This window comes from Lutjanus erythropterus, chromosome 5 (genome assembly GCF_056507025.1).
Source record: "Lutjanus erythropterus isolate fLutEry1 chromosome 5, fLutEry1.hap2, whole genome shotgun sequence".
Classification (NCBI taxonomy): domain Eukaryota; kingdom Metazoa; phylum Chordata; class Actinopteri; order Lutjaniformes; family Lutjanidae; genus Lutjanus; species Lutjanus erythropterus.
Genome location: NC_139321.1, coordinates 15,917,944 through 15,937,056, shown reverse-complemented (window position 1 = coordinate 15,937,056; position 19,113 = coordinate 15,917,944). Strand labels below are relative to the sequence as shown.

Here is a 19,113-nt window from a genome sequence, read left to right as displayed (position 1 = left end):
TTTCAATCATCACTTATGACCCACTAGAAATGTGTGGTGGTGGCTGTATCTGACCCTGCCCTCTGCCTGTATTTCCTAATGTCTTCTCATTGTTTTGCTGTGCTTGGGATATTTCACCAACCCAAAACAGAGAAATTTGACATCCTGATGCGTGTCTAAACAGCTCGTACTGACTCTGCCTTCAAGTGGCTAAAATATGTTTTGATGCTGACCCTGTTGACAGCAGTCCACTGCTTAGTTTCCATGCTGGTACTCACCTTTGCTTCCCCAAACTGGGGGGGTCCCAACCAGCATCTACCACAGATAATACACCTATCGATAAGTACCTCACACAAACCCACTTCAAATAATCACACTTGTCTCTTTAAACCAACTACTGACACTGCTTTCAGGAAATGGCCACCAGGGCGTTATGGAGTCATCACTGATGGGCCAATACAATAATTAAGAATACACAATAAACAAATCTATGTACATGAGAAGATACTCTGACCACTTGTGAGTGGCTCTTTTGGAAGAGACGAGAAAATGAAATATCTACAAGTCTTTTTTTAAAAAAAAAAAAAATGGCAAGATGCAAGTGGTTGCTTTTCCACTCCACTGAGTTGAGCATCTACCTCTGCTGCGTGGATGGGATGTCGTCCCGTCCGTCGCTTGCTGACAGCTGCCTGCCAATGTTGCTCTGAACAAACTCTTTAAGACCGTCAAAACCCTGAGTGAACAAATACTCCAGGTACCAGCTCCACGGCTTGGAAAGCTGAAACACACACACACAGAATCGCACCCAGTCACATCAGAGGCATCTGAAGCAATCTCTCTTAATCTATGAAATATGACTGATGCACATCAAACAACATGTGAAGTCTTTTTATAAATACAGAAATGAAAAGGAGACCCCTCGTACCTTTATGGAATCAAGGTCCACGTCCTGTCTCCCCGGCCAACACTGATAAAGAGAGAACATTAATATTCATTGTCAGCCCACCCGGTTAAATCTCACAAGATCACTGCTGGATGTTGCAGTTGGACCGAACCAAAAAAAGGAGCGTGTATTATTTAACATGATGAAAACTACATCTCATGCAGCACCCATTAATAATAAAATGTCCTTCTGTATTAATGTATCTTCTATGAAAGATACATTAATACCACATTTGTCTCCTTGTCTTGCCTGCTAGTCTATTAACCAAACTGTACAGACTGGCTGCACGCTGATCCATCACTGCCCTCTTACAGTTTGAAAATAAGCAAGAGCGATGGAGCTGGTTTTGTCTAAAAGGTTAGAGGAGAGACGTGTTGTGTGGTCTGCAGCAGGTAGGATCCTATCCAAATATCTTTAGAACACATTTCAAGACAAAATGGTCGAAACGAGGGTTTAATCCCAGGAATGCCCATTCAAACCATTTCCCGGTTAATATAAAAATGAGAACCCGTGAAAAAGTTTTTTTTTAACAACACATTTGAATATATTTAGAAAATATGTAGGCTCGGTTTATTGTTTCAAACATATTCAACAGCTGTGTGCGTGCGCCGGTGGGACACATTGATTAACAAGCACCATGAAATCAAACACTTCAGACCATTAATGCAGTTAGCACGGTAACTTGTGGGCTCTACCATCTAAATCAGGCTGATACAACAAGATTTCTGACACCAGCTTTGCCTGGAAATCCTTAGAAAAGATTCAACAATGAAGATGCAAAGTGTGCAATCTGAGCGCAAAGGAACAAATGTGCGGGACTGAGGTTCAACAAGTATGTTTGCTGCGACATTTGGAATTTCAGACAAAATTCCAAAGCCCAACAAATCTTCAAGTGTGCACATGACATACTAAAGCGGTCAGGTTGGGGAACCCATATGCTATAAATATGATCAAAGCGTTGTGACTGTAGCTGAAGTTACCCCTTAAAACAAGTGCATTACCCAGGATTCCCGTTATAGTGTGCTTCTGTTTCTGGGATAGAAAAATCAGGAATCGGGAAAAATCTTGATCTTGACACACTCACCTTCTGGTGAAAGTCGACAGCGTAGCTCATGAAGGCGGGGTGGTGGATGAGGTCGAAGCTCGCCCCGTACTGTGGTATGCTGCTCTTGAGCAGCAGCTCCTCTCCCAGCTGTACGCCCACGCCCAGCTGAAACATTTTGGAGTTCCACAGGCAATTGACCATCACGATTATGTAGTTGTTGAACTCACGAAACGTCTGCCGGCTGATGTGGAAGTCCTGCCGCAAGAACAGAATCAAAAATCGAAATCAGAAGAAAAGAAAAGAAAGTGGAAGGAAAACCAACAGAGGCCAATTAAATCACTCTGTATCTGCAGAGCTTTACATCTGATGTTTTTTGTGCTGATTCATTTGCATGCCATTTACCAAGTCCATTTTTCTTAATAAAAAGTGCCACTGACATTTTCAGGGGAGTGTGCTGGCTGCCTGACACATACTTGTAAATTCACATCTCGCAGTGGCAGATGTATTAATATATCAACAACTTTTTAAATCCTCATCTGAGAGGGTGTTAAAGGTTATCAGTTGTAGGTGGATTCTTGTGAATTTCTAAAGAGCTCGATGGAGAGGTGTAAAAATCTATAAAAACTGCCAGTGAATTCAAACATACATCAAGTCATTTTGGGAGGAGAGAAGCAGCTAAATGCCTAAAAATGTAAATGCAATCACAAGAAATTTATTCAAAATCCTTGGTTTGAGATAACACTTAAATGAGCACTTCTAATCAAATCACTGCTAATAAAAAATAATTCCCTCCACATTGTGTGTCAAGTACTTAGTGCAGTGGACTAAAATGTATTCAAATCACAGCGTGTTTGATTTTCAGACGTGCGTAGCAAGAAAAAAAGCAGGTTGTGTTTTTTACCTTTGTGAGCTTTTCTTGACTCTTGGCTGATGTCAGGTTCACCTTGTACCTGCACATGAAAAGAAACAGAAAAGAGCAGTGACCTCTGTGATCATGAATTACTGCAAAACAGTTTGTTCTCTCTGGTCCATCAAAAAAATGTAATGCAATTATGTCCCAATTTTCTTTTGCCATGCCGTTTTTATGCTCAGCTTCGGAAAAAAAATTACCTCAGAAGCCTGGGGTGTAGTCAATTAGCCAACACAGTGAGGATTTGTGTTATTAAAGCCTGCAGTTACAAATGACGCTTGAATTCTACATTAAGAAGGAGAAGAGGGCCTGAGTGTATCGCCTCTTAGCCTCTCATTATCATAAATCAGACATTAACATTTAAGTCGAACCAAGCCATTTGATTCCCGTTCTGTACCGCCATCAAATATGCATCGACATGTGACATGTTACATTAAGGCTGTTGCTAACGTATGCATCGTTTGAGGCGTATGGCAGGTTGTAGCTGAGAGATGAAGTTTCCATACCTGTGCATGATGTAGGCCAGTCTGTCCACGCTGACGGGGTCAGTGGCCAACAGGGCCGGGTAAAACACCCCAGGTGGAGGCATCACCACGAGGGGGAGCCCATACTTCAGAAACATGTCACACACCTGCAGAGGAAAGAGATTTTCAACACACACACACACACACATACAGAATGAAAAGTAGACCCTCCATCATACAGTATATCTCCCCACTGGAGCATTTATCACAACTCTGCTTTGTTAGAAACTGGTACATGCAGGACGCTGATCTATGAGGATATTCTGAGCATCTTATCTTCATATTTACACCATTTTTGTTCCAAATAAAGCTGAGAGATACCGTTTATACTCCTGAAACATGAAGCCCTAATTCATTCCCCAGTTGTACACTGTGTCAGGGGGAAAAAGTTCATTTATGCAGCATCTCCTGATTGTTACATGCTTCGGTCAGACATAGTTTCATTTTCTTGCACTTGTTCTGTATTGGAGGCAGGCCAGACCTTCTGTCAGTGTTTATTTGGTTGGAATATTTCAATATATTGTGTTACACATTTTAGGACATTATTTATTCACTGTTTGCATGTATCTTAAAGAATTTCTAATCTACTGGGCATGTTCTCTTTTTTATTCCTTAATATTGTTAATGATTTTCATCAATCTTACATTATTGCTTTGATCTTATCGGTTATGTGATCCTTTAATATTCCTTCCATATTCTATCGACTTCTTGTTCTCTTCTATGTTTTGTAGAGGTGATTTAAATTCTAAATTGTCCAGTATTTTGTTTTTTTTTCTCTTCTTGCAGGCATGGCCTGAGGACAAAAAACACGACTTCACACATGACAAACTTTACCATTGGCCTTGGTGTGTTACATTCCAAAAAATGGCAGTTATGTCACTTGATATCATGCAGCTTATCATCAGTTGTCAGGGAATAAAACCAATGATCTATTGAATTTAAACATTCATGACTTGATATGGCACAGCCGTCAGTGCTGGAGAAAACAGTTTAATCAAAAGTCAAATCAGATCTTGGATCATGAATATTGTGAGATTGCAAATGTTTCGGGATTTTTATTTTTATCTTGTCTGTGCTGCTGCTGATGACTTGATCATGAAGTCTTTTTTTTTTTCTTAAATCTCACTCATGGTTAAAGATCCCCTTCAGACAAGAAATAAAAAGACTCAAACTTTGAAAAGTAATTTGTGCCTTAAAATGCATTTATTCTTCTCCCTCACGGAAAAATACATAAGCTGTGAATACACAAATAAAATAAAGTTTAAGTGCTAGACATAAAATGTCTTATTTTGAAGTTCATTCTAAGTGCAGTAGAAGTTTCCACATCACACTTATGTAAATTACATATTGGACCACGAAAAGGCTTCCAAACTAGTTATAATAAATAGTGTGTACATCTTTAAATAACCTTGTCAAAAGTATCAATACCACATGTTTTAAACTATAAAATATCTGTTAACTGTAGTATCAAAAGTGCCATAACTATTAAGAAAAGATCTAAGAGCCCATTGAAGACCTTGTATCAGCATTTAAAATTCTGGTATCTATTTTTAAATAAAGTTATATTATTTATAAGCACAAGTTAAATTCAGGCAAAGGTAGTATTTTGCCTAACAAAGCAGAATCAATCATCAATTTAAGCCCATTTACCGTCTCGTAGAAGTCCAGGACGAAGCTGAGGAGGAGAGCGTGGCAGCCCTCAAGCTGAAGGCCCACAGAGGCCAACCGACCCACGAAGTGAACCAGCTCCATCACTGAATCCTTGAACCCCGACAGAGTCATGTTTCTGTGACAGAGGGCAGAGCAGAGAGGCAGGCACACACTTCAACCAGAACATCAGCACCAAGGAGTGTTTCCCAAACTTAGGATCAGGGCCCGAAATGGGTCAGAGACAGGTTTTTATTGGGCAGTAAAATGCATAACAATCCTATGAAGTGTGAATTAAATTTCCTAATTAAAATTCATCATGTGCATGATGTTAACAGAAAACACAAGGAAAAGTTTATGAACGTTGGTTTCAAAGCTATTCGAAATGCAGAGGAGAGGCCTCAATGTGTTTTATTTGAGGAGGTTCTCAGTAATGAAAACTGCTAAATTAAACTGGGCCTCTCCAAACGGAGCATTTTCAGCATCACATCAAGAGACTTTCAAGAGACAGTGTTTTGACGGTGGAAAAGGAAATTATCTGTGTTTGTTATTTGAATTGTTTGCTTCGTGTGTCTGTTAGTTGGTGGCTGGTGTGCTAGCTAGCTAATGTTCAATCCCTGACTTGCAGGCTTTTCCCTAATTTTTGATGGTGGAAGAATCAAAAATGTGTGTGCTGTGTTTGTCTTAGTTAAGTGTGTAGGTCAAGTTTCCACTATGGGTGATTTTTAATTATAATATCTTCCCTGTCAAGCATGTAAATGTAAATGTTATAGCAATTCCAATGTATTTTTCTAAGTTTGGGTCCTGGGGAAACACCAAATCTCTTTGGGTCTCAAGGTGGAAAAGTTTGGGAACAGCTGCCTTGAAGCATTACTCCATCTCAGCTCAACTCGGGTCTCCAATGCGACAGAAAGAAAGCTCCCAAATCAGCCATGTGGCAGTTCATTACAATACAAAGGACAAACACTGAATTAAGACTGATGCTGGGACAAGTTTACACAAATAAAACAATCAATGGTTTCTACATCTAATCTCTGAGTTGTACTCTGGCTAAATACCAGAGGTGAGTTTGGAAATGGCTTTGGAAAATAAAAATGGATCTCTGCGCTTTATTGGATCATTTATTGTTGGCGAACACATGTGAGGACTCGATACTTATAACGCCCAAGTATTGAAACATAACCGACACAAACTCCACCCCTAAATTCAGAAATTGGAAAATCATTTATCTGGATATTAGGCTGTCTCTCTCTCCAAACAAATTTCAAGTAAAGGATTCTTTGAATAAATGGGCTCAAAACGAAAAGGGAAAAACACATCAATACACACTTCTGGTTTAGTTACTTTGATTTTTAGTGGATAATAGAGGTTACTGTATCTACCAGTATGGGCACTTTCAGTCAAGATTTTATCTGATAGAATCTAAAAAAAGTTGTAAATGTTAAAATTAACAGAATGATTAAGAATCATATTTAGAAAGAAAGTAGGTAAGTCATCTATAATAGAGAGTGATTTTTTCATTACACTAACCCACTGTAAATAAAACTAAGGCAATACCTCAACACTTTTATTACATCTCTAAGAAGAAATTAGGTGTGAGAAGAAGGCATCGTGGCATTTCTTGGCTCCAAAGTAAAAAATCTAAAGGAGCTATAATCCCCATGCTCTCAAGTAAATTCACAAAGTGTTTCAGGTCTATTGTCTGTTGTTTATGCTCAGGGCATAGTAGCAAGAAGGAAGGGGCTGTGAGACTCACATGGAGGTGTGGCTGTTGCGGCTGATGTCCAAGTCGTCCTCCAGAGCGTACACCGAGTGCCAGGTCAGCCACTTTAACAGCATATTGTTCAGGCACTCTATCAGTCCACACTGCGCACACACACACGCACACACATACACGGCAAAGAGGAAAACCACTGAGCATACAGCAGTTTAAACACTAAGCTAATACAGAGCACATAATGAGTGCTTTATAATTACAAAACAAACACTGGTGCATCTGTTCTATTAACTTACAGCAGAAGGTTTGTTCATGCACAGTGTCAGGAGCGAGCTCATTCTGCAGAGAGGAAGCCTACCTTTAAAAATACTGACGATGTGAAGAAGAGCTGCATGAGGGGCTCAAACAGGAGCGGTCCAATTTCTGAAGCAGGGAGACAGAAGGTTAGGGTGAATTCAAAACATGGTACGGTACAATACGGCGGGCTGAGAGGTTGTGTAGGAAAACAGCTGTGTATGTTTGACAGAGAGAGGGACACACAGGCAGACATCTGAAGAGGGAAAAAGAGACACAAAGTAAAACTCACGGGAACTTGGGACGACGGAAATGTCGCTCAGCAGGCCGAGGATCTGTGGGCGGAGGAGGGAGCCGTCCCAATGATTCAGAAATTTGTAGAGAAAAACCTCTGAACTGGAAAACCCCTCCTGTTGAAATATGACAAATTAAGAGTATTACAAAACATGATGATATCTTTTGATGGTTTGAATTAAATCTTGGGATGCGGGCGCACATTTAGAAAGCTGACGGACACTAAAAACGTACCTAGATGTTGTATTTTACTTGATTTTTTTTGCATTCTTTGCACTATTTAAACTACAGCTGCAATGCTTAGTTGATTAATTGATTAGTTCTCAACTATTATCTGTAATCTCTGCCTTCTTTATTTTAATTTATTCTTAGTGTCATGTGTTCTAGTTTAACTGTTCTTATCTCCTTTACTATGTTGCATTGTTTTTCTGTTTTAGTGTCTTTGCTTGTGTCTTGTTTTACTTCAATATTGGCTTAATTTCATCTTCCTCTTGTCTGTCCTTGTTATTTTGCCTCCTGGGTATCCTGCTCTTCTGCTTTGTCTGTCAAAGCACTTTGTAAACGCAGTTTTTAAAGGTGCTATATAAATAAACTTATTCTTATTCTTCTTATTATTATTATATTACTTGCCAACTACATTGATAATCAATTAATTGGTTTGAGTATTTTTTTTAATGGAAAAATGTCAATTCGTCATTTTCTGACATTTTATGAATCAAGAAAAAAAGAAATTCAACAGATTAATCAATAATAAAATTAAGGTTAAAATAAGGGCTGCAACTAATTTTTATTTTGATTATTACTATAAAGTGGGTTTTGTGTTCCACCTTATGTAATACATCTTCTGTATTCTATTCTCATTCTTATCTTATTTTTACTATTTTTATCCCGTGTGTTTTGTTTTTCAACACATTAAACATTATCCTTTCCTGTTTTTTTTCTGTCTTTTTATGGAGTATTATAAAAGGTACTCTACAAATAAAATGTATCATTATTACAATAAACACAGAACACAGTGAGTGATGTGTGAGGTAGCTGTCAGGGCCTGAAGCGTGAGGCTCACCTGGAGAAAGTGTTGGGCGGACAGCAACTTGTCCAAAAACTGCAGAGCTTTTTCTGAATTCTGAGAGGCTCCTCCATCGCCACAGAACAAAAATTCTTTAGAAAAAAACAGAAAAAAGGGTATTTAGTGTGTGAAACTGTCAAGGGAATAAAAAAAAAACAGCAAAAGATTCCAGATTCAAACCCCCACCACCATCTCTTTTAAACCACTCTCTGAAAGAATCCCTTTGATATGCCAACTAGGTAATGTGTTAGGGTTCAGCCCAAGGTCTTTGCTTTGGATGAATCTTTCTGACAGAAGATGTCACAGCGGTTTGATAGTTTCTTCTCCCCCCCTCCCTTACCTTCGTGGAGAGCGTAGCCTAGCCAGAAGTTGAGGCGTAGGAGGGCAGACTCATCCTGTACACAGTCCAGGTACTGCAGTCCCAGCTTGGAGTCCAGCAGTGAGCCCATCTGAGCCGGCAGCTGGTGGAGGTAAATGAAGGAAATGAAGAAACAGGCAACACATGCAAGAAAGTATCACTGAGAGGCTAAAATGACAGATATAGAAACACAGATAACAAATTTGCCCATCCACCATATTGGAGCAGTCAAGATACAAACTAAACCATACAATGTGCACTGAAAGATGCAGACTCCAGGACAAAATCGACTGTAATTCACTTTATTCTGAACCAGTTTTCATGAAATTTGGTTTGTTATAAATGTGAGAGATTGAACATGATAGTGGTTACTCGTTGGAATTAAAATCAGTTACTAGGGGCGACGTAATCAGCTCTATGCCAAAACATTAACCTTCTGAATAGCTGCAATTTCCACCGAGATATGCAGGCTCTGCTCTATGACTAGACAACACCAAGTTAAATTAACAACTTTTGGGACTTTCTCCTGGAACTGTATCGTATGCGTCATTGTCTATAGTGAATTCATGATAATGATAATTTACAATATTTGTGTCCTGGCATCTGTTCAGCCTGCAGAGGCGAAGTTATCAAATGTGTCTCAGGAAGTGCGGATGAACTTTATAGATGTTCTTCTCTTAACTAGTTTATTTTATGAATTAAATGATTTAATTATTAATACAATCACAAGCCACCAGGTGGCTGCACAACATAATACATATAGACATATCTACTTTTGGAGAAACTCAGAAAAGCTGAAATTTTAAATTTACACTTGATGCTGCCTATTCAAAGGTTGTAGCACATATGTCCCTGTGGAAGTTGTAGCTATTCAGAAGGTTCATGTTTTGGCAGAGAGCGGATCACCCCAGTAAATAAGTAACCAGTATCATCAAGTTAAATGGCTCATGCTTATAACAAACCAAATTTCATGAAAATTGGCTCAAAATTCAGTGAGTTACAGTCGACGTGTAAATGAAATCTGCATCTGTCGATACCCATTCTATTCAGCCTCTCAAATATGAAGATTTCAGGCTTTTCACAGTTAATTTCATTATTAAACCCAGTCTTTACCAATTTGTATAGACGCAAATAAAAACTGGCTTTCGGCAAGTAGACTACATATGTACAGCAACAGCCAATGAGATTTCTATGTTTCTATGGCAAAAATAATCAAATATGCAACTGTAAAGAAGCATAGAGAAGAGTTAAAAAGCAAAAATCATACCGGCATGTAACTATTAAGGATGTAACAATACATTGATCTGGATTAATATGTTGATTCAATGTTCAAAGATTCAATATGATTGATGCAAGTGGAAATATTAATCTGTATCACCACCTCTAAGAGACGCATTTATTTTGAAATTCCATGACATGCTTGTGTCTCTAATGTCTGGAAGACTTCAGTTCTGAAATTGTCAAATCATAATGAAGTTGCTTTTTGCGAGTTGACATGAATGTGACTGTATGTGCGAAACAGACATATGATACCATCTGATATTGATTGCAGACCCCTGAATTTAATCGACTCAATACAGCACTATGGAAGACTTTGTGATATCAGCAAATATCGCATCGTTGCCCTAAGAATCGATATCATATTGTGATGAAACTTATGATTTACGCCCCTAGTAACCATAGTCACAAAATCAAAAACTAAACACCCTCAAGCTAGTTCCAAATCAATCTGTTTACCTGCTAAAGAATAAACTGCTGCTCATGTCCTTGTGTTCATTGAGTGGGCCAGCAATCCGCTACCGGGCTAATTCTTCAGTATCCAGTAATCCCCATAATGCCAGCACTGGGACATTTCTTCCATCATGCTGGATAGTTTATACAGTCCCTTATTGTGTGTGAACAGCTGCCTCCCAATATGGGGACTTTGTCAGTATTATAAATAAATTAAAACGAGGAGAAGATAGACTGTGAATGGACACAGCTCAGTTCTTCGATAATTACTGCGCAACTGTATCATTAAACTGAGAAAGAGCCATTTGGTGTCTGACAACAGGAGTGCAGGCAGTGAGGGAAATAATCAATGATCCTTCGTCAATGCCTTTGCTGAATAGTTTTATGAGTGTGATTGACTGTACTGATCTGTCTCTCCTGAGACACAGCAAAGTGGAGTAAAAGCCTTATTGTTCACGTTGGATTTATGGGCGGCGAATTTATGTAGCATGACGCATAAAAGTCTGCGAGCTATTTAAAATGACTTATATTAGTTTATCAGGACACTGAATCTGCAGGACAAATAGACATTTATAGAGAGGCCTCTGTAAATGACCAATTGCCATGAAACTTCATCCAGCTGCATTACTCCGATACGTCTCATCTCAGGTCTTTAGCTTTCATTACTTATAAAGGACAGATAAACACTGACAATATCTGTTAAAAAGAACAATGGCTCGATTAAAAAACATAACAAATGATAAGCACTGCGCTCATGACTCTTATCTAATAAACAAATTACAGCTGTGGGCTACCTCTGCTGCGGTTTCTCTGGGACAAAGTTATTAGTGGACCAGACAAAATTATAACGGTGCCACAGCACCATCTTGTGGCTGTGAGTGTATATCACAATTTTACCCTCAAATGGTTTCTGTATCCTGAGGGATTGTCTGTTGACAGGCTGTCGGGGGCTTTATGTCATGAGAAACACTGAAGGGATCGGCGGCTCAAGAACGCAGATCCTGTGACTTGGTGCCAACATTCAAAACTATATTCATCATTTGTATTAAAATCCAAAATTACAACATATGTAGACAAAGACACTGGCCATGATGTAACTATTGATGTTTTCATGTTAATTATACTTTAATCTTTATTATATTTTCTGTTATGCTTTTCATCTTACTCTTACATGTGTATTATTGAATAATTCATGAATGTGCACGTTTTTGCATGGTAACTGGTCAAAATGTTTGCAATTTTTTCCTGTTTGCTCGGCTTCTATTGTCAATAGGTTATTTTTGTGTGGGGGGGGGGGGACCACAGGGAAGATGGAAGTATATAAAAAAAAAACCTAATAAGATATTTTGTTTTTAAATATTAATAGTTATTTGTTTTTTAGTTGATTGTTAGATTTGTTTCAAGTTTTCAAAACATGTGAATAACTGCTGGTCAGTTTTATTCACTTTTTAAAACTTTGTTTGCAAAACATTGTTTAGAAAGGTCATACTTGGAAAAGAAATCATGATATGTTATTTTAGCCGAGATAAGTAAGAAAAAAGCAACTATATAATTTTCCAAAACAGTTATGCACCTTCCCATTTAGGGGCTACTGTGGTTACAGATCCTAATGACATTGAAAAACTGTCATACATTATATTCTGCTGCTTAAATGATTAATGATCTCAAAAAGCGCTCAATGCTTTAATGATATTCCATCTGTTCCCTGTCCAGGTGTGTTGGGGCTGTGGGACTAACAGCTGAGTTGTGGAAGCTGAGGTAGATGGAAGCAGAAAGTGAGGAGAGAGACAGTAAAGGGGCAGGGGCAGCCCCTGTGTCAGCAGCACCACACAGTTGCAGAAATCGGATATTTGTCCTGGGAGAAATTACCTCTATGCAGTGCATATTTTCCAGCAGCTGAGCAAAAGACTGGAGCTGCACCATGGGGAACACCTTTCTGCTGCAGGACGGCTCCAGCTGACCCTGTCTGTTGACTACAGAACTCAGTGCTGGCAGTTCCAGGTGACAGCGTTTCTGAGAAAGTAGAACAAAATAATAAAGCCAAGTCTCAGATGGCATATAATCTTATGTGTATTAACTTAATTTCCTGAACTAAAACTGGCTAAAATCATAGTTTGGATTATTTGATGTAGGGTTATATGAGGTACTCATCCATAGTTGGTGTATTACCTACAGTAGATGTTGGTTGGAAAAAGCTGTATCATGGCAAGGTAAAGCAGTGAAAATAGTGCTGCTGTGCTGACCCAGTCCACAGCAGTGCACCGCTTCCCTTCCATGGATCCATCCATCCTCTCTGCTTCTCAAAAGAAGTATGTCAGTTGCTGTTGTAGGTAATACACTGACTATTGATAATTAACTCATACAACCTCACTTGGAATAATTCAAACTATCCCTTTAATTACAAACATCCATTTTCCAGATCTGGTACTGTGCATTACCTTCTGACCATTCTAAACATTTCACACAAACATACAGAGTAAGCAGTGCCTCTGACGACTTAGACTCCCATACCCTTTTCCTTGAGTTGGTCTGAACCTCAGCTGTAAAGGCCAGACTGATGCCGGCAGCGACCTGGGAGCCATTCCTCTTCTGGACACCAATCAACACAGATTTCCACGGGGAATTGTAGTTCCTAAACCCACTCTGTAAGAAAACAAAACACACAGAGGTCCTCTGGTGTTAAGAGATGATGGTCATACTGTATTATGACAGCAGTCTGAGCATTAACCACACAGTCTGTGTACAAACCCTTGTTCGTGATGGAATGGAGATCGTCACCAGTTCAGGACAAAACACTTTGTAAAGTGACAGTAGGTGCAGGAGAAATGGCTGCCTTCCCTGAAGAAACCAGAGAAAATACCATCACACATCTCTGTACTTAAAAATTTAATTTTTGATTGACGTTTCCTAATAATACAGAATATATTAACCACAGATATGGACAGGGTAAATGTTTGAAAATAATGCACAAAGTGTTGAAAAAAAAAACATCTTGCCATTTATCATTGAATAGATTTTAATACTGAGTGAGGACATAATGTAGCAGTTTTGATAAATAGCTCCAGGGAGCATCAAATCAGCAGGATGTTTACCAGTTTAGACTGTAGCTCCAGCAGCTTCCTGACTCTGAAGACTTGCACTATAATGAGGGGAAAAAAAGGAAGCTGTCAATAATGCTTACAGACGCAAAGAGAACATTAAAAAGGAGGAAATAATGGAGTAAACTAGAAAAATATGGAAAACAGCAGTACAAATGTGAATCCTATTTCAGGTGTGAAAATGTTCGACTTACCACTTTCCTTTCTGGTCAACAGGTACAACAGATGGCAGATGAAAGGACACTGAAAACACGCGACAAAAGATAATGACTTCACATCTCAGCACTTTTTCAGTGGATCCAATATCACATTACAGTATTGTGAGCACGCAACAACTGAGAAGTAATGGGACCTGCTCCAGTAAACAGTCTTACTGATTTATGTTGATGACTTTGTTGAAAAGAATCCAGAATATACCTGTTAACTGTCAGTTTCAGATATGAGGGGATTTTTGGTTTTAGCAGCAGTTATACAGATATCTTGCTAACTTGTAGCGTCCGTAAACAAGACTATGCCTTTGGGCAATCTGCCATTTTCTAAGCCACAGAGGAATGAAAAAAACATGCAGTTAACAGATTTACTTGAGCCAAACAACATAACGCAAACCTCTTTTGTAATGTATAAACTACAGGCCTGAACCAGATAAATGCATCTGTGTTTCTAGTCCAACAGAAATTAACCTTTAATTATCACACAAAGTCTATGTCTTGAAGGCACAGCATTAATAAGCAGTGACACAGTTGTCATTTCAATCTGTTTAAAAAAAAATAATGATGGCAGATAAATACACATCATTTAAATGACTAATAAGTGAACCCTTAACCCTATTTCTTTCTCAAAGATGTGTAAATTTGATTTTGATACATCAGATTTAGCTAAATACAACATTGCAAGGATCATCAGCAAACATACCAGATTTTCATCTGTGACCAAGCTGAAGATGAAGCCGTAGATCGCTCGAAGTTTGTCTTTTGCATCAATCATGTCAAACATGGTCAACACCCACTTTATGAAAAGAATCTGAAAATAGTACAAATTGATTAACTATGGCACAATCTTAGCAACAACACATAGAGAATCAAAACAGGGTAAACCAACAGTCATTCAAAAATTGTAGAATTCCAACTACAGTGCAAACTGTTTGCACTTACTTGTGTGCTCATGGGTATTTTGCCAATAGTCAGCCAAACCACCCCCCGAAGAACAGCCTCCTGTGGCACCACAGTGGCAGGAATCAGAAACTTCAGCACCCGGGCACACAAAGTTGTCCCTACACAGAGTGATTCACAGAAACACAATCAGGTAAAGGAAACAAACGTTAAGACTGCATGTAAAAAACTGCACGCTGTTCAAGAAATTACCACAGGAATATTTTTGTACGTGTTTCAACTGTGCGAAAAATGTGTGCTCACATCACAATTATAAGACATTACATTGTACCTCCTGCATAAGTGATATTTGGTTCCAGCATTCTCGTCAATTAAATTGCACTCAAACACAACTACCAGATGGCTTTACATTTCATACAGAAAAGTGGCACAGTGGGTATCATGACGCATTTAAACTGACTGAGGTGTGAATAAGAGTATGACAGTTGTTAGCCCTGTGATAAACTGGCAACCCGTCCATGAGCTTAGAGTGTGATGTGGCAAACTCAAGCTCCCTATACTAATTAAGCACCGTAAGTGAAAGAGTGAGTGGGTGGATGGATGGATGAATTGATACATACAGACCCCTTCCTTGTGCTAGAAATTACATAATTAATATCTAGCCCACAGCAGCTGCTAGGTGATCGTCTTACCCATACGGAGGCTCATGGCAAACTCCAGCATAATAGCGATGGCCTCCGGGGAAAGTCCTCTACTGTAGGCCACCTTCTCCACAAACACAAGATTCCTCTCCACCTCATCGTTCCCATACACAGGAGTGCCTGCTTCGACTACAGAAGGGGGGAGAGGTAACATCACATCAGAGCATGTATGCGTTTTTAAAAATGTTGCAGCACTCACACAGTTTGATACATACAAGAGGTAGAGTCAACAAGGTCAGACGTTTTTTTCTGCCAATGATGTTGGGTCACATGATAACAGATGAAATCATCCAGTTAAAGATACATACTTTATGTGCAATAGATTCTCGAACGAACGGAGATATTTTACATGCAAAACTGTTGAGTTGTACGTGTGTAATGTCACCGAATAAAAGTGTATAGTAATTAGCTCAAACCGTGTGCATCACGTTGCCACAGGAACCTCAGTTGGTGATGCAGAAAACCATTTCTTCCTGTTTGCTTTGGCTCTTGTTAATGCTTTAAACTTTACACAGCAGATCAATTATACAATAAAAGAATGATGAAGCGGCTACACACCACTTTGAATGAGGTTTTTATGCTTGATCCTGATTTGCCACAGTCCATTTTGCACTGCTGATATTGCAGCTCAGGACACAGATTAGAAAATTGATTGGTCTATCCTATATATCACGGATAATAGTCAATCATTAAAATTAATTTTACTTTGATTTGGGGAAAAAAATAAAGTGAATTACACATATCTTTCATTATGGGACACTGTCAGACAGTATCAAAACACTGAATGAACTTCAACTGTTTAATATGCAGTTGTCACATCATAATTAAACGACAGGCATTAAGAGTGCATTAAATAAACTAGTGACTTCCTGCAAGCATTCCTTTCTTTCATCCTGATTGACATTGGCTCATTTTGTGTGAAAAAAGAGTCACATGATGCACCAACTGTCCCTTTTTTTATATGAAAGCGCATAGCGTGTGAATAAGAAAGCCTGCGTGAACAAAGAAAATAGATAACTTCTATTATGATACCCGCCATCTCTGACTGGGGTTTCAGGTTTTGCAGAGGCAGCTTATCTAAAGAAAGGCTGGCTGTGTTGAGCTTCTTTCATAGAACAACCCTCTGGTGCTGTACAAACTGTATGCAAGAGCAAACTCCACGATTTTCTACAGAAAATCAGTGAATGTCATGCTCACTCATTACCACATGAAACGATTAATTGGTGTAAAATTCTCCATGAGATATTCAGGAGTTTGGTGTCTCCTCATTCATCATTACAGAACCACACTCTAGCACTGATGTCATGAAGAAACACATTCTGGATGTGCTGTTTGTGGTCCAGCCAAAAACCAGGGACCACAGCCACACAAAAGCCTGCAACTTGCTCGAAATCCTTAGTTTATCTCTCAAAAACAAATGTTTATGTCAATGAAAATGTCAGTGTCATCTAAATAAATCCTTGTGTCATTGTTTACAAACAAGTTGGTCAAAATGTTTAGCTATGTTGTCAATATAACATCATACTCTTTGTTTTTGTTTTGATTACAAAAGCAAGAGACTTGCAAGGATTCACATTGTCTTTACTATTTGTCCTGTAAGGCTGTCATTGCAATAGAGAAAAGAAAAAGACAAGACTTTTAGAGCACTGCATCGCACAAAGGAACAAAATACATCACAGCAGACGCCTACAGAGGCTCCACAAGACATTCCAAAAGATTCTTTCCGCTCTGCTTCGCAAGAGAAGAGATCCAGTATGATGTGGATGAAAATCTGTGGGCTGACAGACGGGAACGTCAGGAGGTGTAGAAAGACTACACTGTACGACTTTTTCGTATCACACTGACACGGTCATGTCAGGACATTTACAAAAAAGCCTAATAGAAACTAATAGATGTAAAATTTGCTTGACAGCTGGTTCGAGTATTTTGCAGTAATGCCTACAAGTTTTGGGAGGTAAGATTATTCCACAGAGACCCAGTATACAACCATTTTTATTAAGATGACATAAGCAATTCATAATGTAGAAAACAGCAAACAATTGCACACAATCATTTGCATGAATGTGCCAAAGTAGGGCTGGGTGATATGGCTTATAAATAATATTCTCTAAAATAATAAATAATAAATTCTCAAATAGAGCAAAGATATGACGGTTTTATAGAAAATGTTGCACTGCTAAAGATTAAACTATCCAACATCATGGTCGGGCGATTTGGACAAAATCAAATATCACATTTTAACAAATTCCTTGATATTGTGACAATATTGTATGGAAGACTAATGGTGCTTTCATAAAGGATCAACACAATGATTTTTTTTAAATTAAATAATCTTCAGTAATGTGGACATAATGACTAAGTGGGTAAAAGGCAAATAATACAAAAGCTAGCTGTTGTGCACCTTAATTTCTTTGAAATGGTGTACTTTACTTCTTTATTTTACTAAGTTTAAGTTTGTTTTTATTATTTGTTTACTCTACATCTCTGACATCCATAGCAACTGAATTATTGTGGTTTTGCACCAAGACTCTACATTAATGTATTAACTGCACTATGCAAGATTTCTGGAGGTTTGAATCTATATTAAACAAACATTTGTTTAATTTTCACAGAGATTTTGTCATTGCACTTTCGTACTTTCTTGTTGTAAATAAAGCGGTGAAAGAAGAAGACAGAATGGCAACAGATGACGTCACAACCCCACCGGTTGAACCTCCAGTATGACGCTTTATTTAGTCATGTTTGTACATAACGTTACTAACTTTACACTAATGTTATCCCTGATTGAGACTATCTCGTCCACTGACTTTAAAGCTAGAAAGTATAGTATGTAGTAAGTAAATGTAAGTTAACGCTACACCCCAAAGCCCATAAGAAGAAGAAGAAACATGAGCTGAAGTTAGATTAGGTTCTTCCTGTCCTTGTCTATTTTTCCATCGTCGTATTTTACCCGTTGTATCGTTAACGTAAACACCTTAGACCGCCAGCCGTTGGTCAAAGTAAAACCACTATCTGGTGTCGATCAGCGTTAAGTTCGAGTCTGGACCTACCGTCAGAGAAGTACTTCAGGGCCACACCAAACGGGTCCTCCGCCTCTTTTTTCTTTCTCTCCTTTTCTGCGATTCTCAGACTTCTGGTAACGCTGCGGTTCAACAAAGACTGGTCGCTTATGAACGTTTGATCTGAATCCGACTGCCCCGACACGTTTAGCTGTGCTGCCATTTCTACATTGCTAGGCTAATACTAAAACACTGTGCCCCATCCCGTCTTCAGCCATTCAAACAAAACTCAAATCCTTCGCGCGACCGTTTGCTCTGCGCAGGCGCATTGCGTTCCACCTCGCCGCCCGATTGCTCTCTGGGAGTTGTAGTCCGTTTGTCTTCAACTGCCGAAGAGTGAACTGCCACTGACTTAAATAGTCGTGAAGCCGTCTAATTTGGTGTTCGTGAGAGGAGACTACATCGAACAAAGTCGAGAGCTTGTCGGTAGTTCCGGTTAAAATTGGTATTAAAACGTACCAATATACATAAACCAGTAGAGGACTGGTCAGATAAATCCACAGTCCGCTGAGGTCATGTCTAGAAGGGAACCCTGATTTGCGAGACTCTCGTGAGATTTGTACGCGTAGTTTTTCGTTGCACACCATTACAAACTAATTATGTATATATACATACACAGTAATACACAGTAATATGTA

General features: G+C 38.9%; 1 protein-coding gene across 1 annotated transcript; it reads right to left on the bottom strand.

Moving 5' to 3' along the window:
- Window positions 1-557: 557 nt before the first annotated feature.
- Window positions 558-18,713, bottom strand: cenpi (centromere protein I). The gene is made up of 20 exons (XM_084718374.1): window positions 18,467-18,713; window positions 15,408-15,545; window positions 14,758-14,876; window positions 14,519-14,626; window positions 13,801-13,849; window positions 13,601-13,647; window positions 13,257-13,346; window positions 13,020-13,151; window positions 12,378-12,521; window positions 8,760-8,880; window positions 8,417-8,511; window positions 7,352-7,469; window positions 7,124-7,188; window positions 6,805-6,914; window positions 5,052-5,187; window positions 3,384-3,508; window positions 2,869-2,917; window positions 2,007-2,222; window positions 905-946; window positions 558-757 (listed from the first exon to the last, which is right to left on the bottom strand). Exons 1-20 carry the CDS (start codon window positions 18,636-18,638, stop codon window positions 614-616), a joined length of 2,220 nt encoding a protein of 739 aa, XP_084574500.1. The 5' UTR covers window positions 18,639-18,713; the 3' UTR covers window positions 558-613.
- Window positions 18,714-19,113: the final 400 nt, after the last annotated feature.

Coding starts and splice junctions, on each gene's coding strand:
- cenpi (XM_084718374.1), bottom strand. CDS start 18,638: ATGGCAGCACAGCTAAACGTGTCGGGGCAGTCGGATTCAGATCAAACG. Junction 2,918..3,383: donor CTGGCCTACATCATGCACAG/GTATGGAAACTT, acceptor TTTCATGTGCAG/GTACAAGGTGAACCTGACAT. Junction 947..2,006: donor CTGTCGACTTTCACCAGAAG/GTGAGTGTGTCA, acceptor TCTCTTTATCAG/TGTTGGCCGGGGAGACAGGA.